The sequence below is a fragment of the Hemitrygon akajei genome, chromosome 7 (genome assembly GCF_048418815.1).
Source record: "Hemitrygon akajei chromosome 7, sHemAka1.3, whole genome shotgun sequence".
NCBI lineage: Eukaryota > Metazoa > Chordata > Chondrichthyes > Myliobatiformes > Dasyatidae > Hemitrygon > Hemitrygon akajei.
In genome coordinates this window covers 160,780,087-160,796,327 of record NC_133130.1, presented here as the reverse complement: position 1 = coordinate 160,796,327, position 16,241 = coordinate 160,780,087, and the positions used below count along the sequence as shown (strand labels likewise).

General features: G+C 38.6%; 2 protein-coding genes across 5 annotated transcripts in view; one reads left to right on the top strand and one right to left on the bottom strand.

Moving 5' to 3' along the window:
* Positions 1-2,419, top strand: part of LOC140731095 (serine/threonine-protein kinase N2-like) — a 51,423-nt gene extending 49,004 nt beyond the window's left edge. The window contains exon 22 of the mRNA XM_073052375.1: positions 281-2,419. Within this exon, the coding sequence (XP_072908476.1) occupies positions 281-493 (213 nt within the window). The 3' untranslated portion in view covers positions 494-2,419. The remainder of the gene's footprint in view (positions 1-280) is intronic.
* Positions 2,373-11,001, bottom strand: zdhhc12a (zDHHC palmitoyltransferase 12a). 4 transcript variants are annotated; one of them, XM_073052372.1, is made up of 5 exons: positions 10,719-11,001; positions 7,138-7,276; positions 6,364-6,457; positions 5,374-5,543; positions 2,373-5,230 (listed from the first exon to the last, which is right to left on the bottom strand). In XM_073052372.1, exons 1-5 carry the CDS (start codon positions 10,813-10,815, stop codon positions 4,915-4,917), a joined length of 816 nt encoding a protein of 271 aa, XP_072908473.1. In that variant the 5' UTR covers positions 10,816-11,001; the 3' UTR covers positions 2,373-4,914. The 4 variants fall into 4 exon arrangements, with proteins under 4 accessions (XP_072908473.1, XP_072908474.1, XP_072908471.1 ...); XM_073052373.1 differs by having other exon boundaries at positions 5,374-5,540; XM_073052370.1 differs by having other exon boundaries at positions 6,364-6,465; positions 7,140-7,276.
* Between the last annotated feature and the right edge of the window lie 5,240 nt (positions 11,002-16,241).

The window sequence follows — 16,241 nt, the reverse complement described above, 5'->3', positions numbered from 1 at the left end:
TAACATTACCACAATGAGGGAGTCACAATGATTAGACATTGTTTGAATCCCCTCCAAACAGTTCACAAGCTGTAAAATATTTACAGCTTGGGGGAAAAGAAATAGTTTATACCCATATAGCACAATGTCCGCCCAAGTTAAAAATAGCCAATGGATTATGCTGCAGTAACTGATCATATCATATGTGTACAATTCATTATCTGTTTTATTTTTGTTTGTATGTATTTGTATATTACTGCACCTACATCCTGACACTCTCATCCATGACTTTGTCTTACAGGAAGTTGACTGGGAGGCCTTATTTGCTCGAAAAGTAAAGCCGCCATTTGTACCAAAACTAAGCGGCCGAAATGATGTCCGGAACTTTGAAGAAGAATTTACAACCCAGACTCCGATCTTGTCTTCATTTTCAGACTCTGGAAAACTAACTCTACAGGAGCAAACAATGTTTGAAGGGTTTGATTGCATGACTGACCTGTATCAAGATGACTGATTTTGTAGGCTTCATATTCTGATGTGATACCTCATAAGAATGCACAGTGCTATTTGTTGGACAAACTGAGAAACTGCTAAGAAGTTTGAAACCTCTGGTAGTTTCTAGGCCAATTTGAATATGAATATTTAGTTTCCAAGAACCCGATCATCTGTTTCTTTTTGTGAATGTAATTTCCTGTTCAGAAACCTGCACATCCTGGAAAATGTCTGCATTCTGTTAGAATAGTAATGAACTACACCATTACAAAGGGAATTAACAGGTCAATTTATTATCAAGATGAATTGTCCACAATTTTGCTTATTTATCTGAGCAATAGGTAGTTAGCTGCATAATTCTCACTTCCTACTTCTCAGCTGCTCTTTCTCATCACCATCCACCCCTAACACATACTACCTCATACGACCTTGTCCTCCATGCTTTTCTCTGATCACGATACTCTATGTAAATGCCTCACCATGTAAATGCAGGCAAATTTGAATGTCAATAGGGAGCATTTAAAACTTCTAACAACAAAATGTTACTGTTTAGGTGGATAGATGGTAATCATGAGCAGCACTTTAATTTGCTCCACTTCACACCCTAAGATATTGTGTTCTCTTGTTTTATTTCACTCGATGACGACTCTGGATATATTTAAGTAGCCTTTTTAATATAGCTTTTTTCTGCTTGTATTTTTTTGTTGAGCAGAGAGGATTACTAGGAAACCTGCATCCAAAAACTACAAAGATAAGTTATTATCAAAAATGTGACCATTGCACTCTGACTTGCCTTTATTTCTGTTTGCAGTGAATGTTTTTGGCCTGTCACTGCATTTGTGGAATTAGGTCCAGGTTATGATACTTCAGAATATGTTCACATGCATGTTGTACTTATTGGGAAGGCAAGGCTTTTTAAACAATTGCACTTTAAATGTGGATTGAAACATTTTTCTCTGTTGCTATTTGAACAAATTAAAAGTGAGTGTAGCGGGTAAGTGTCTAATGACTCAGGTGAACACATGACAGGGATGACAATCGTGCACTTCCAGCTTATATTAATGTTTCCAAATCTCTATGCTTCAGAGGTTAGTAACATACCAGGAACTTAAAATTGAAATCTGAGCAGATTCATTCTCGTCTGCTTTTAAATATTCTCATTGACAAAGACCAAGGAACAGCTGCATTCCTGACCTCTTAGTCGTGTAGTTAGAGGAATGGAGCTATTAAAAGCGTATCATTATGAAATCCAGGATAACTGCTTTATTTTGAAGACCTCTATCTATGTTGATTTTTTAAAATAGATAAACACTATAGAGATTAACTCTATTGATATAGAGCAGACACTGTTCCTATTTATTGATATAATTTATGGTTTGTATTTTGATAAATTCAGAAGAGAGGGAAAAAAGATGATCTGAGTGATGGCATTCAAGTGATTCTTTAATCTATTCCAATTCCTCTTGTAATTGGTGGGCAGGGAAGGTCTGGCTGACCCATTGAGCCTGCCCAGATGGCAAAGGTGTTAGAAATTACTCTGTTTTTAAAAAAAAAAGTACTCACACTACTTGATAGCCTCCAGCTTTAGGATGACTCTGTATTTGCAACCATTTTAGATACTGGGCATTCCTAATCTCACTCTTGTCTGATCTCATGACAAAGCTAGAGATATCAATGGCTTCTACTTGTATATACTCTTCCATTGTCAAGAATGAATCTGGGCTCTCTTTGTCTCATCTAAGATCATCAGCAAGAGATAGTAATCATCAGAATTTACTTGGGCTCAAATCACTTTTCCTTTCTTACCGTATTACGAGCATTGACATCTGCCAGTTACTGAAGGCAGTATTAACTAACTTTTTGTGAATGAAACAGAAAAATCAAACGACTTTGAAACAAAATAAAGATTTAAACTTGTTTAATCAATATATTTTTCCAAGTACTGATGATTTGAGGCACAGAACAGATTCTAATCCAAAATTAAGCTGAATATTTTAATGAAATTGGTCTGTTCAGAAACCTTTTAAGAAAATTATTAAAGTATCAAGTTGTGGAAAATGTACAGTAACATACTATTATTTAATGGTAATGACTTATAAATTCCCAGTACAGTCCAGCTGTCTAAATTCAATGTAGATTAAATTCCTTCTCTCTGCCAGATTACTATAAACCTGTTTTGCCAGTTATACGCTCCATTTTTTTCCGTATATCAAACATGCCTCAATGTTGATGGATGTGATTTAATTACAGGCGTTGAAATACAAATCCCTTGCTCTTGTAACAAAATTAAAATATATTTAGAGGTTATAGTTTTAAATCAATAGAACAAAAACAGTTATATGGAGCACAAGATTAGATCAGCACCAAAATGTTGTGCATTACTTGCATTTTTGTCTGTAGGGGCAATAAGTAATGCTGCTTCTCAGTGGTAATTTGTCCCCAGTTGCATTTCAGTTTCCTCAGTGAACCCTGGTCTACCTTCAATTTATTTTCTTGTATATAAAATTTGTAATTGCACTTAAAATGTTTATATTCATTACTTTTGGAGAAAAGCAGTCACCCTCACCCTGGTATCTGAAATTAGACGATAAATCTGATCAATTGTGCTTGAAATTTTGCAGTGCATATTGTAGGTCTAAAGACATCACAAGTAGTTTGGGACTTGGCTGTACAGAAACTTGACGCATGTAATCTTGTTGTAAAAGTTTATTCTGTTGGGGCAGATGTGACCAATGTTACCAGGAATGGAACAAATGCTGTAGGATTGGGATAAATTGGCTAGGTTGAATAATGCAATGAGCTATGTGGTTTTGGATTGCAGTCACAGCCAAGATCATTCAGTTACTTGTCCTCTGCACTCCATGGCAGCAGTAACTGCATGATTGATTTTGGTATGCTTGCAGAATTTCTTGGATGACCAGCAATCTCAATAGGAATTAGTATTTGGACTAGCTACCTACTAGAACAGGATGTTCAGAAATAATTCCTTTTTCTCCCCTTTTCCATTTATAATGGTTGAAATTATTTTTTTTTAATAAAACAGCTTTCATTTATATTGCTCTATTCATGACAAGCTATACCACAAAGAAGTACATTAGAAGTATGGTCACTGTTGCATTGTAAGAAACAAGATGATTGATTTGTATGCAAAATTCCACAAATGGCTATGCAACAATACTGGGATTATATTTTGTTCATAATTGGTTCAGATGTGATATGCTGGCTTTCTGATCACCCCTTCCCCGTGCTCTTTAAATTTATTGCCAGTGTTTCTTGCATCCTCTTGGGAATGCAACATTAATTTTGCATTTCATCATGCTGTATATAATTGTAAGTATTGCACTGAAGTGTAAGAATTTATGCATCCATTATTCAGGATGTGGGCATTGCCAGCAAAGTCTGCATTTATTGACCATTCTTGGCAGCTCTGAACTTCTGTAATCTCTCGAAAATACTGCCATAGTACTGTGAGGTAGTTTGTTTCAGGACTTGTACTGAACCACAATGAAGGAATATTTCACAATCTTAACAATCTTTGACTTGGGGTGGTATCTGCCACCTCTGCCAAATGAAACCATTGATGAAAGTTCTGATTTCTGACAATGTGCAGAATTTGAATACTGATGCTGTCCAGAAGAATTTGGTACACCTAGGTAAATATATTTACAGGAATTTTGTAAACTTAAGATCTGGGTAATAAGCATCATTGGAATATTTTATGAAAAGCTTTTTTTTGCTAAAATTGAATGTTTTTAACATTGTAAATATATATATATATTAACACAGTAATCCTTGCTGGAATAAAAATGATTCAATGCAGATACAATCTAAATTTTAGATATGGACTGCAAAATTATTCATTTGAAAATTGGTGATAAATAAAAGTTATTACTTCAATATGGATATATTGAAACATCAAAAATATTATTGTATTAAATGTGTTTTGTTAAAATGAGGATCAGTATACTTTAACATTAGTAATTGATCTTAAACCGTGATGAGTATCCAGAACCCAGAATCAGAGTTCTAATTTAAATAATTTTTCTTCTCTTAATCCTTCTCAATATCTATTCAGGATGGTAACGAGTGACTCTTGACCATGGAAAAACTACTTCAGTTCCTTCAAACCCACCACCACCACCACCCAATTACCTCATCCACAATTGATTAGAGCCACAACTTAAAACTCTGATTTGGGATGGAGTGGAAAGAGGAAAGAATTTGCATACCACACCCATAATGGCTATAGCAACTTGTCATTTTATCTTGCCTCTCTTTTGCTCTCTATTTCCCACTTGCCTCTGGCAGTCAAGGAGAAAATCTCTCACATGAAGCACTTTGTTTTTGATAAATAATGTTCACATTTTCTTCAGACTCAATCTCAGTGAGGCAGAAAAGCAAAATGAATAGAGTAGAGATCACACATTTATGAAAACCCACTCTCTAAACCTGCTCATTGTCCTCTCTAAAATAAACCTTTTCCCATGTAACTGTTTTACACGTGCAAAAAAACATCCACAAATTCCTAAGAATGCCCTCATCAAAAGGGTTTTCCTCTGAGCTGCAGTGTTTCAGATAAGAGATACGATGGCGAGACATGAATTCCCAAGTTGTGGTGTTGTTGGACACTAGATACAAGTGTGATACCAACAACAGCATAACCACCACGGTGAAAATGATGATAATAATGAATGCCAGCAGCAGGAACGTGTTGACACGGAGCCAGTCTTTCCATCTGGGTTCAGTACAAAATCCAGACCTACAAGTAACAGCAAAAATTCTGTGAATACTATAGATGTCAGACACAGTACAGAAATTAGCTTTCTGGTCAGAGGCAAGAGTGTGTATCTATTCTACTATAAAACCCCTATGTATGTGGTATAATTTCACACTGATCCTTACCACGCAATGTGGAAAGCCCACATCAAGACAGTTAGTTGCATTATCAGATAGAGCATAAAGAAGCGATGATTTCTCTCCCCCACACAATTCTCAATCCATGGACAGTGATGGTCATATCGCCGCACGCAGTGTTGACAGGACTGGCAATGTTTAGACCTCATGGGCTGCTGCTGAAACAGAGGGAACTTATTAGAATTTATCTTCTAATCAAATGCAGTGAAGTAAACAGTCAAGGCTAGTTTAAAGTGGAATTTTGATTGGTCAATCTTCTGCCTCTTTTTGGTAAATGCACAGGCAAGAAATTAAATTCCACAGTACCAACCTAGAAGTTAGCCAGATTTACAAAATTAAAGTAAATACTAAAAATTTGAAATAAATAAAGTATTATGGATTCATAGTTGTCAATTAGTACCCAAGTAAAAACAGAGATTGATGATACCTAGGTTCAACAGGCTCCTAATTTTACATCAATGTATATTAAACTGCTGTTTCCAGTAACTCACCTTAGCCACAGGAGTTTCCAAGTGGATAGAATAAAGAAAAATTGATCACAAAATCATGTCAACAATTACTAATTGTATTAAAACTTACTAATGCAGCTTAGTGCCAAGCAATAGAGAGCATTCCTTACTGTTTGGGGTGCAGTCTTTCAAATGTTAAAGTGAGGCCCTGGTATGTCTAAAAGGTGAATATAAAGGATCATGGCAAAACTCTGACGAGCAGAGGGATTCTGTTTGGTGTCCTCCCCAATATTCTTTGCTCAACAGCATCGCTAAAAACTGATTATCTAATCATTTCCTCCCTACTTTATTTTCATTTTAGTACACAGGTGGCAATGACATGGCTAGCACCTCACTGCTTATCCCTAATTTTCATAGCAAATAATAGTCTGTGAAAGGCTTTTGGAATTCTTGAGATATTTATTCTGCAATGATAAATGTTTATATTATTAAGAATTTAAATCAGTATTTCTAAAATAGAAATTCCCACCTGGACCATGCAGTATCCGCAGCGTCTCAGTCTCTGGGCTTTCTGTATCACAGGCACCATCTGTTCCTTCTCATCCCAAACACACTGATTTGATCGAGATACCTGTGTTTGCAAGGAACCAACAAAGTCCTCAGGAACTGAAAATTTCAATTTTCAAGTAAAATACAGAGCACAATATTTGAGAAAGTCCTTATTTTAATCAAAAGGGTGAATATTATTGAATTCAATCAAATTAAATCTAGGTACATTTAAGGGTGAAAGGAACAAACGACTACCCTGATAGGTTTAGATAAAGAGTGGGAGAAATCTCATGTAAAGCAAAAAGATCAACACAGAAGAATAGTACAAATAGCCAATTTCTGTGCTGCAACTTCTACAAAGAGGTAACAATCATGTTATGGTGATGTTGAATTCCTAGGAAATGGTCAATATCACAACTTACTGCAATGCAAAGCAAGGTTATTTGCACATGCCTCAAAAATACAACTTGAAAGATAAATTGTTTATTTCTTTACTTCCAACCCCTACCCCCCACCCCCCACCACCTCAAATTCAACAAGAACAAATTTAACTTTGTACTTCAATTTCTTGTGTAGTGATCTGTGTATTTTGTAAGGGTGAATTTCTGTTGCCTGGGCAGCCATTATGTAGGGTAACCTATAATTTCAGGTATGAAGCAATAGTGTTTCTACAGGATACTAATTTTAGCTGCTCTCATGGAAGAATAATCACCTCAGCTACGTGCTGCAGTTTGTGCCAGATAGAGATTGATTTACCTTTAGTTCATCATCAAATGTGACGTATCCTGGGTCCATGAGGGAGGTAATGAAGTACAATAACATTGAACAGAGAACCAGCAGGATAAATGTGACTGGTTGTAGGAACTCACCACGCTCTTCGCTTTGCCTCAGATCTATAATTAACAATCAGAATGAATTATATTTATTGAGCAACAAATATAAGATGGATAAAAATTATTCACAGTTGGACATTTTAAACTGTTTCTTGTAATTAAGAATGACATGCTCCCATTCAAGTTCTGTAGGTTTTATTGGCGAAGGAGGCCAATGTGGCATCCACAAATTCTGCCAAAAGAGGGTCAAAAGCTGCTAAAAGTGGTTGCCGCCCAGTGGGTAATTTGGGAAGTGGTGCACACCTTTCATTATTTACACTGGGCTTCTGCATTTTACGGATGGATTCTCCCTGTCATTATAAATGCTCCTTCTCCTCTTCAGGTGGTCTTGGGCCAGAGTTTTCCACAGTCTGGGGCGAAGTTAAATCTTTTCAGAGACTTTAGGAACATCTTTGAATTTTTTTTTGTCAGAGTCTACTTCAGGTTTCTGGTGTCAGGGAAGCAATAGTGGAGTCAACTTAGTATAAACAGAGCTTTAGTGCTAGGATTGACCCAGGAGAAGACACTAATGTTGGTCAACATACTGTTGATGGATTCAGATTCAGAGGGCTTTGTAAGGACAGCAGGTGGCACTTGAAGAGTCTGCTATAGATTGTACGTGTCTCAGATGCACACAGGAGAGCAGAGATCAATGTTTATATGTGGATCCTGAGCTACATGCTGAAGATTTTATCACAAATGCTCTTTCCTCAGATGGCCAACGGCTACACTGGCAGAGGAAGATAATGGTGGATTTAATCATTTTTAGCTGAGATTATTCATGAACAAAATTTACACAAATAACTTTGGCACTGCAATAAAAAGTTTTCTATGTTTACAGATGATGTAGGCCTCTGTCAGTCTCGATAGACCATGGATTTGCACCTTGGAAAGTTTCCAGGGCACAAGCCTGGGCAGGGTTTTTTGCCCAAGCTGCAAGTCTCCCCTCTCCATGCCACTGATGTTGTCCAAGGGAAGGGCAATAGGACCCATACAGCTTGGCACCGGTGTCATCACAGAGCAATGTGTGGTTAAGTGCTTTGCTCAAAGACACACACACAGCCTCGGCCAAGGCTCGAATTAGCGACCTTCAGATCACTAGATGAACGCCTTAACCACTTGGCCACGCGCCAACACATAATGATACCATCTGAGGACATTGGCTGTGAAGTGAATGAAGTTCAACACAGATGAAAGGTAGGGGAAAAAGGGTGGGCGGTGTGCTTAGCTAAATTGTAATGTTACTAAAGTTACAATGATTTAACGCCACTCTTGTATGTTGCCCCCAGCCATCAGTAGCAAATGCCACACAGATCTCTCCCACAAGAAAGAATAAACAGTATGGTGTCTTTTGAGAAAAGACTGAGAGTTCATCTAATGGTAGTTTTAAAATTATGAAAGGATTTGATAGAATGTTTACAGACAGAATATTTCCACATGTTGACTATATAAATATATAATTAGTCACCAATTTGAGATAGTCACAAGAAATTATCAGGTAAAATTTCTTCTAAATTCACTGAACAGAGAAAACACGGACTCTTAACAAATTTCTACAGATGTGCTGTGCAGAGCATGTTATCGGGTTGCATCACTGTTTAGTATGGAGGGGCCACTCCGCAGGATTGAGGAAAAGCTGCAGGTTGCAAACTGAGCCAGCTCCATCATGGGTAATAGTCTCCCCAGCATCGAGGACATCTTCAAAAGGTGATGCCTTAAATTTGATTTCAGATACGGTTGAATAATAATTGAACTTGAAGACAGCATCCATCATTAAGGACTCCATCACCAGGCCATGCCCTCTTCTCATTGGTACCATTGGGGAAGGTACAGGAGCTTGAACACACACTCAACATTTTAGGAACAGCTTCTTCCCCTCCACCATCAGATTTCTGAATGGACAGTGAAAACTGCCTCGCTATTGTTTGCTCTCTTTCTGCACTACTTACTGATTTTTATTTTATATACAGCATATATATTTCTTGTTGTAACATCACTTTTTGTGTGCTGTATCACTGCCCCAAAAAAATATATTTCACGGCATATGCCAGTGATATTAAATCTGATTCTGAACTCACTGCTAGAGGAAATGGTTGAACAAAGACGCATTCAAAGGGAGGCTGGACAAGCATGTTGGAGAAGTGAACAGTGAGTTGCACCAATAGATTTTGCCAGGGGAAAATGGAAGGAGGTTCATGTGGTGCACAAATAATACCTGTATGGACTGAATGGATTGCTTTTATTTTATACAAGTAATATAATACAATGTACAGAACCCATTTAAACACAAACTTTTCATTCTTTCAGAATAATGTCACCCAGCACCTTTTAATTAGGGGAAGTTTTTTAAAAGATGTAAACAAGTACGTGACAAGCCTTCAGAATTTCTTCTGTATAATAAGTCCACTCTAAAAATATGTTAAAATATAGTGCAGATATTTCCACTTCTTGAGTGCTCGAAATTGGCAGAAGTGAGGGCAGGAGCAGCTGGCTGTGAAGGTACAGGAAGAGATGATTGGTTTATAAACTCAAAAGGAGGCTGTAATGAAATTTACAACTGGTTACAGCAAGCAGAGGAGAGGGTCTACCTGTCACGTCACGAAGGCAGGATACAGGATGAGAGGCGAGATCTCATTTCAAGGGGCAGTTGGTTGGTAAGAAAGACCAGAATGAGGATTTCCTTTACAGTTATAGTTTAAGCCAAATTAAAGACGGGGTGATCAGTAGAGTAGAAGCACAAGCGACTGCAGTCTGAAGCAACAAACAAAATGCGAGATGATCTTGTTTACTGATCAGTAGATTGATTAGTATTCTTTAATTTGGTAACTATGATCTTATTTTAAAAGGCAATTCTTTTATTCTTGGATTAAAGGACTTTTTAAAAGTTAAAGGTACAGTATTGAAGGGTAGTTCAGTCCTCGGTTGCTTCTCTGCACCATGCAGGAATTCACAGGGACTCCAAGCATCTGTGGGGAGTTTCACTGCAGGTTTCGGAGCTCAAGCACCGGCAGAAGGGACAAAGATGCATCGAGGAGTCATGTGGAAAGCAATTTTTTAGGAGGCATGGAAGAGAGCAGAGAAAGTTTACCAGGATCTAGTATCAAACTGGAAAAGGAACTCAGGGTCTCAGGCAGCATCTGTAGAGGGAAATGACAGTCGAATTTCAGGCTGAGAGCAGTTTATTTTTACTTTGTTCCAGTATCTGCAGTTACTTGTGTCTCCAAACTGGCAATGACAAGAGACCCAGTAGGCTGGGTTTGCTTTCTTCGGAGTGGAGGGGGCTCAGAAGAAACCCAGTAAAGGTACACAACATTTTATGCTGTTCAGATAAGGTCAACTTAGAGTAGAATTTTTCTTCTATCTACCTCGTCCACAAGCCGCCGCGTTTAGTACATCGGTAAGTTTCACATTTAAGCAGCGCGGTTATCTCTGGACATAGGGTTCGACCTAATGATGACCTCACCCGTGTTGTACAGGAAGAGAACCAACGTCACCGCCCACGTCAGGGCCGCGTGAAGGGCCCGCACCAGGAAGCCGGTGGAGAGAACTTTCCGGAACATTCCAGAGACAATGTCGGCTATCCACTCACCAGCCCTCCGTTTACGCTACCGCATCGGCTCGGCGCCGCGGTCCCCCTCACTCTCTGCATTAGCAGAGGAAGGGATGGGGAAAAAGCAGGCAAAAAACAACTAGAACTGAAGCAGCGAACTGCCCTGATGAGGGCAGGACTCGATCTTTTGACAGTCTCCAAGGGAGACAGTGAGACGGCTTCTGATTGGTGGGGATGACAGTGTGGTTGGAGGTAAAATCAGTACTGAATCTGGGATCGGCTTGGAAGTGGTAACGTAAGTAAGTTATAAAGGGAAGATAGTATGAAAGGTTTGATAGACATGACAGTGCCAGAAAAAGAAAATAGATTTTTGGCAAATAGGTACATGGATGGGAGAGCCATGGAGGGCTAAGGTCTGAGTGCAAGTTGATTGGGTGTGACAGAATAATAGTTTGGCATGGACTAGATGGGCTGAAGGGCCCTTTTCTGTGCTGTGGTGTTCTGTGATTCTGTGACTATAATGCTTCACCAAACTTCCTGAGCACTATAACTACACCAAAGGTCAAAATATGTTTACATAAATAAGCTCCAAGTCTCAGATATACATTAAAGACAGGTTACTGTCGATGCAATGCTCCTCAGACAGGATGAAGAGGTCAATACTCCCCAATGCCATTAGGCTTTACAATTCAACTGCCAGGACTTAAGAACTTTTTTAAAGCTATTATTAATGCTTTTTGAGTTAGTGATTTAGATGCATATCATATTATTACTGAGTTAAGTATTGTATGTAATGAGTTTTTGCTACAACAAGTGTATGGGACATTGGAAAAAATGTTGAATTTCCCCATGGGGATGAATAAAGTATCTATCTATCTATCTAAACGAGATTGGGGAGCCAATGGCGTAATTGACCACGTCTGACTGAAGTTTTTGGCAATTACCACAGCTTAAAAAGGGAATGGGTTCAAAGTATGTGAAGGTACATATTTTGACAGGCAAGGCATATGGAAAGGATGTGTAAGGATCGAATTGGTTGAAAATATTTGCAGTGCTGATGAAAGTGGCTATATCTCTGGAGAATCTGGAGTCAAGAAGTACAGATGTTTAAATATTTATGGGAGCTTTCCTCACAGGCAATTAATTGGGTATTGAAATTCAAATTGGTGAATGAATTATACAGATGCATAAAAGATGTGAAGTAGTGATGATGATTCGAATATCTCAATAAAGATTGTGATTATGTAAAAGGATAGGAAGGGATGTTTTTGAAGTGTGTCTCAGAGAACTTTCTTGACCAGAGGAGACAAGAGAACTGATTTACTACGAGTTGAGACATAAAACACAGCGCCGGCCACAAAAGCTATCCCTCTCCCAGCTGAGCAGCCACTGTCTATAACAGCAGCGGGGTGAGAAGGGCTCTAGAGCAGAGTTAGCCCCTATAAGGCCACCGGACTTGACAACATCCCAAGCCGAGTATTCGGGGATTGTGCACACCAGCTCTAGATGTCTTCACCGATATCTTCAACACTTCACTCGTCCAAGGTGCTATCCCCCCTTGCTTCAAATCAGCCACTATTATCCCTGTACCAAAGAACTCTACAACTACAGAACTACACCACTACTGCCCAGTGGCATTAATGCCAGTTATCATGAAATGTTTTCAACGGCTGATAATGACACACATCAAAAACTCCATTCCTGCCACATTGGACACTCACTGATGTGCTTACTGACAGAACTGCTCGACGATAGATGCCACAGCATCTGCCATGCACCTACCCCGATACACCTAGAAAATAAGGACACATATGTCAGAATGCTGTTTCTGGATTTCAGCTCAGCATTCAACACTGTTGTCTCACAGATGTTGGTGAACAAACTCCTACTCCTCGGTCTAAATACACCACTGCAACCGGCTGTTGGACTTCCTAACCAACAAACCTCAGATAGTCAGGACGCACAACCGCTCCTCCCTCGCCATCATCCTCTCAACATGGATACCCCCCCCCCCCCCCCCCCACCCCCGGGCTGTGTGCTGAGCCCGTTGCTCTGCTCACACATGATTGCATGGCTAAACTCCCGGATCGCCAGGTTCAGAGATAGCTGTTAACCCTCTGATCAGCATGGATAACTTCACTCCGGTCAAACACTGAACTGGATCCACAGCCTATGGATTCACTTTCAAGGACTCTACAATTCATTTCTCAATATTATTTTTTCTCTCTAATTGCTTAGTTTGTCTTCTTTTGCACATTGGTTGTTTGTCCATTTTGCACGTAGTTTTTCATTGATTTTATTATATTTCTTTGCTGTACTGTGAATGTTTGCAAGAAAGTGCATCTACTGGAAGAATGCATAACTCTTAATTCCTTTTTTGAGTTTATTCTAAGGAAATCAGATCTGTATCTCAATACCATGCTTCCTTCACCTTCATTCCTGGCTCCCACAAGTCAACATTACAACCTTTTCCTTTTGATCGGTCAGCTATTATTTCCAGTTCAGTTTTGAAACTATCATGATTTCTTACCACTTCCAAATCAATCCTCATTTTCTCTTATGTCTACTATTCCCTTGCCAATCCTCCCCCCATCTCTAACCTTTTTATAATTCAAAGTTTTAAATATTGTAACTTAAATTACTCTTTTCTGTGATTTCCCATTTTAATCTCATCAATCAGGTGTGGTGCATCAGCTTCTTTTATAGTACTAAATTAGTTCCTGTGCTTATGACTAGTGAATAACCTTCTGTACACATGACTAGTGAATTTTCTCTTGTCTGAAACCACACTGTCTCATCTAGCTCCATGGAAACTTGGACCTAATCATAGCCAAGGATCACCAGTGATAAAACCCCTTTCCTGCAGCCTCCCTCCTCCATTAACAGTTGTCTCACGTGTTGCCACATGCTGACATCATCCAAAGTCATTGAACTGGTTTCCACATGTGCCTTGATGATAGCCAAGTCACACTTTCCTCCTGTGCCTGTTATGTTACTGTCATCAGGTTGGTTGTCATTTCTTCCAATTAAATATATTGGACGTGTGTGTAACACGCTGTAAGGTTTCACTGCTAAGGCTAATGTAATGGCTTCTTTGTAATGTTTCACTGCTAAGGTAATGGTTTCTCCATAGCAGCAACGTTTGGGTTATGACTAGAGATAACAGGTCATGTTAGCCAATAAGCAAGATGTTCTTTCTTGTGTGTCTGGGTGCAGAATTTCATGGTCTTTTACAATTGTAACTCTTGGTTCGGCTAGCGGCTTAATCTAGGGAGATGATAGCCTCCCCCCCCACCCAGCCCGGCCAAACTTAAGAAATCTCGTTTGGGTAGATGCTGTGCGATGAGTCCCCTGGTACAAATCAGTACCATGGAATAACAAACAGTACACATTATGCAATTAAATAATTGAACTTTATAATTCTTAATTTGACTATATGGTTAGTAAAGAAACAAGAAAAATAAAACGGCCCATTCTCATGAAACAGTCTAATGCACAAATGTTGAAGCTCACTGATAAGGCCATTTGTCCACTATTGACCTCTGATCATCGCTGACCTTTGGACCCTCGCTCTAAGTCCACTCTGTCTGGTGGTCTACCAACTCTCTCCATTCATGTCTTCTCTCCTCATCTCTCCCCAACAAAAGACCGCAAATTCCCGGCTTCCAGACTCACAAAGAACAACATCCCGCTCATTGACTAGCACGCCCCGTTATCTCTAGTCATAACCCAAACATTGTTGCTACGGAGAAACCATTACCTTAGCAGTAGAACATTAAAGAGAAGCCATTACATTTCCTTAGCAGTGAAACATTACAGAGAGGCCATTACATTAGCAGTGAAACATTATAGAGAGGTCATTACATTAGCAGTGAAACCTTACATCATGTTACAGGTGCTAGAGATTCTTCTGGAGCAAAAAAAAATGCTGGGGAAACTTGAGTGTCAGGCATTTTTGACCATTTCATTCCTAGCTGCTGTAATAAGTGGACTGTTATGGTTGCAATTCAGAAGAGCTATTTGACTGAATTGAATTCTGACCTCATTTTGTTCTCCATACAAAAGGGTCTATACTGGATCATCATCCCTTCAGTTTTCTCTTTTCTCTGGACTGCATCAGAATCTCAAGACATTACTTTAATGGATTCACAGAAAATCTAGTGATGACTTGTATATGAATATTGCAGTATGAAACTTTATTAATAGTTATGAGAACTTTGCATATTGTTCTATTGCTGTATTACAAATGCATATTCATTTTACAAAGTCTTCTAATATAATTTAAAATATTTGGTCATAGTTTTGTTTATCATCTAAGAGCATCTTTTTTCTGTCACAAGATGCGGATTGTTAATTAACATAAAAATACCCTACAAATTGAATGTTATTTTATGATTCACCTAAAATGATCATTTTAGCTGCTGTGTACATACATCTGATGATGCCTCTGGACACATCTTCAGTGTTGTGAAATATAATGCAAGATGTCCTCCTGGTAAAACTTTTTTTGTGAGAAAAGGAGGCATTCATACATTAGTGAGCAAAAACAGTTACGTTCAGGATATATTTTTAAAAACCCTGTAGTACAGAACAGTATCATTTGACCCATTATTATAATTATTCTGATTATTTTCACTCCTCCCAAAGACACATTAATCCAATTAGTCTAACTTCTGTTGTATGCTACAGCCTTTTCCCTTTCCCTTGCTCTATATATGAAGAGCAAGACTTCAATGCGCTACTGAGGAAGTTTTGATCTACTGGCTGAGCTGTCTCTTAAACAGAGGCCCCGTCCACCCTGTCAATGTAGAAGAGTCTGAGTCCAGGGTATTATTATGAATAGGAGGAAAAATAAAGTTCCCATTGTTATGGCTAATATTTTATCCCTCAAAACCAAAATGAATTGTCAAGTTATTATATTGTTTTTGAGAGAGAGAGAGAGAGAGACAAATAAAAGCAGACATTTCCAGCACTACTTTGGTTTTTTATCCAATTTCTTCAGTCTCCGCCTTGAATATATCACCTTGCCCACCTTGGTACATCGCAACAGAGTCAATCACAGTTCCTAATGTTTTTTTGGATTATAGTCTCTGTAAGGAAATGTAGCAACTAATTTCTGCACTGCCAATATCCACATGAGCAATCTGATAATGACAAAATTTTTTAAAATATTGCTGGTTGAGGGATGAATGTTGGCTAAGATACTGCAGAGAATTCCTCAGTTCTTTAAAATATCTGAGAGGTAAAGTTTAATGTCTCTAAAGGATAGTGAGTGCCTCCAACCATGGTACAGTTCTTCATTATAGGACCAAGGTTTGCATTTGGATCAGTGACCTCCTGACAAGGATTATGGCTGACCCTTATTACAACACAACCAAAATGAGAATGTACAGTAACTTGATGTTGGAGGTGTTGAGCCAGTTACAAAAAGGAGAC

Excerpts from the sequence above, each read along its gene's own strand:
- zdhhc12a (XM_073052370.1), bottom strand. The coding sequence starts at position 10,815 with ATGTTCCGGAAAGTTCTCTCCACCGGCTTCCTGGTGCGGGCCCTTCAC. Across the intron at positions 6,466-7,139 it reads CATTTGATGATGAACTAAAG|GTATCTCGATCAAATCAGTG; the intron begins GTAAATCAATCT and ends TTGCAAACACAG. Across the intron at positions 5,544-6,363 it reads GCGGATACTGCATGGTCCAG|CAGCAGCCCATGAGGTCTAA; the intron begins GTGGGAATTTCT and ends CCTCTGTTTCAG.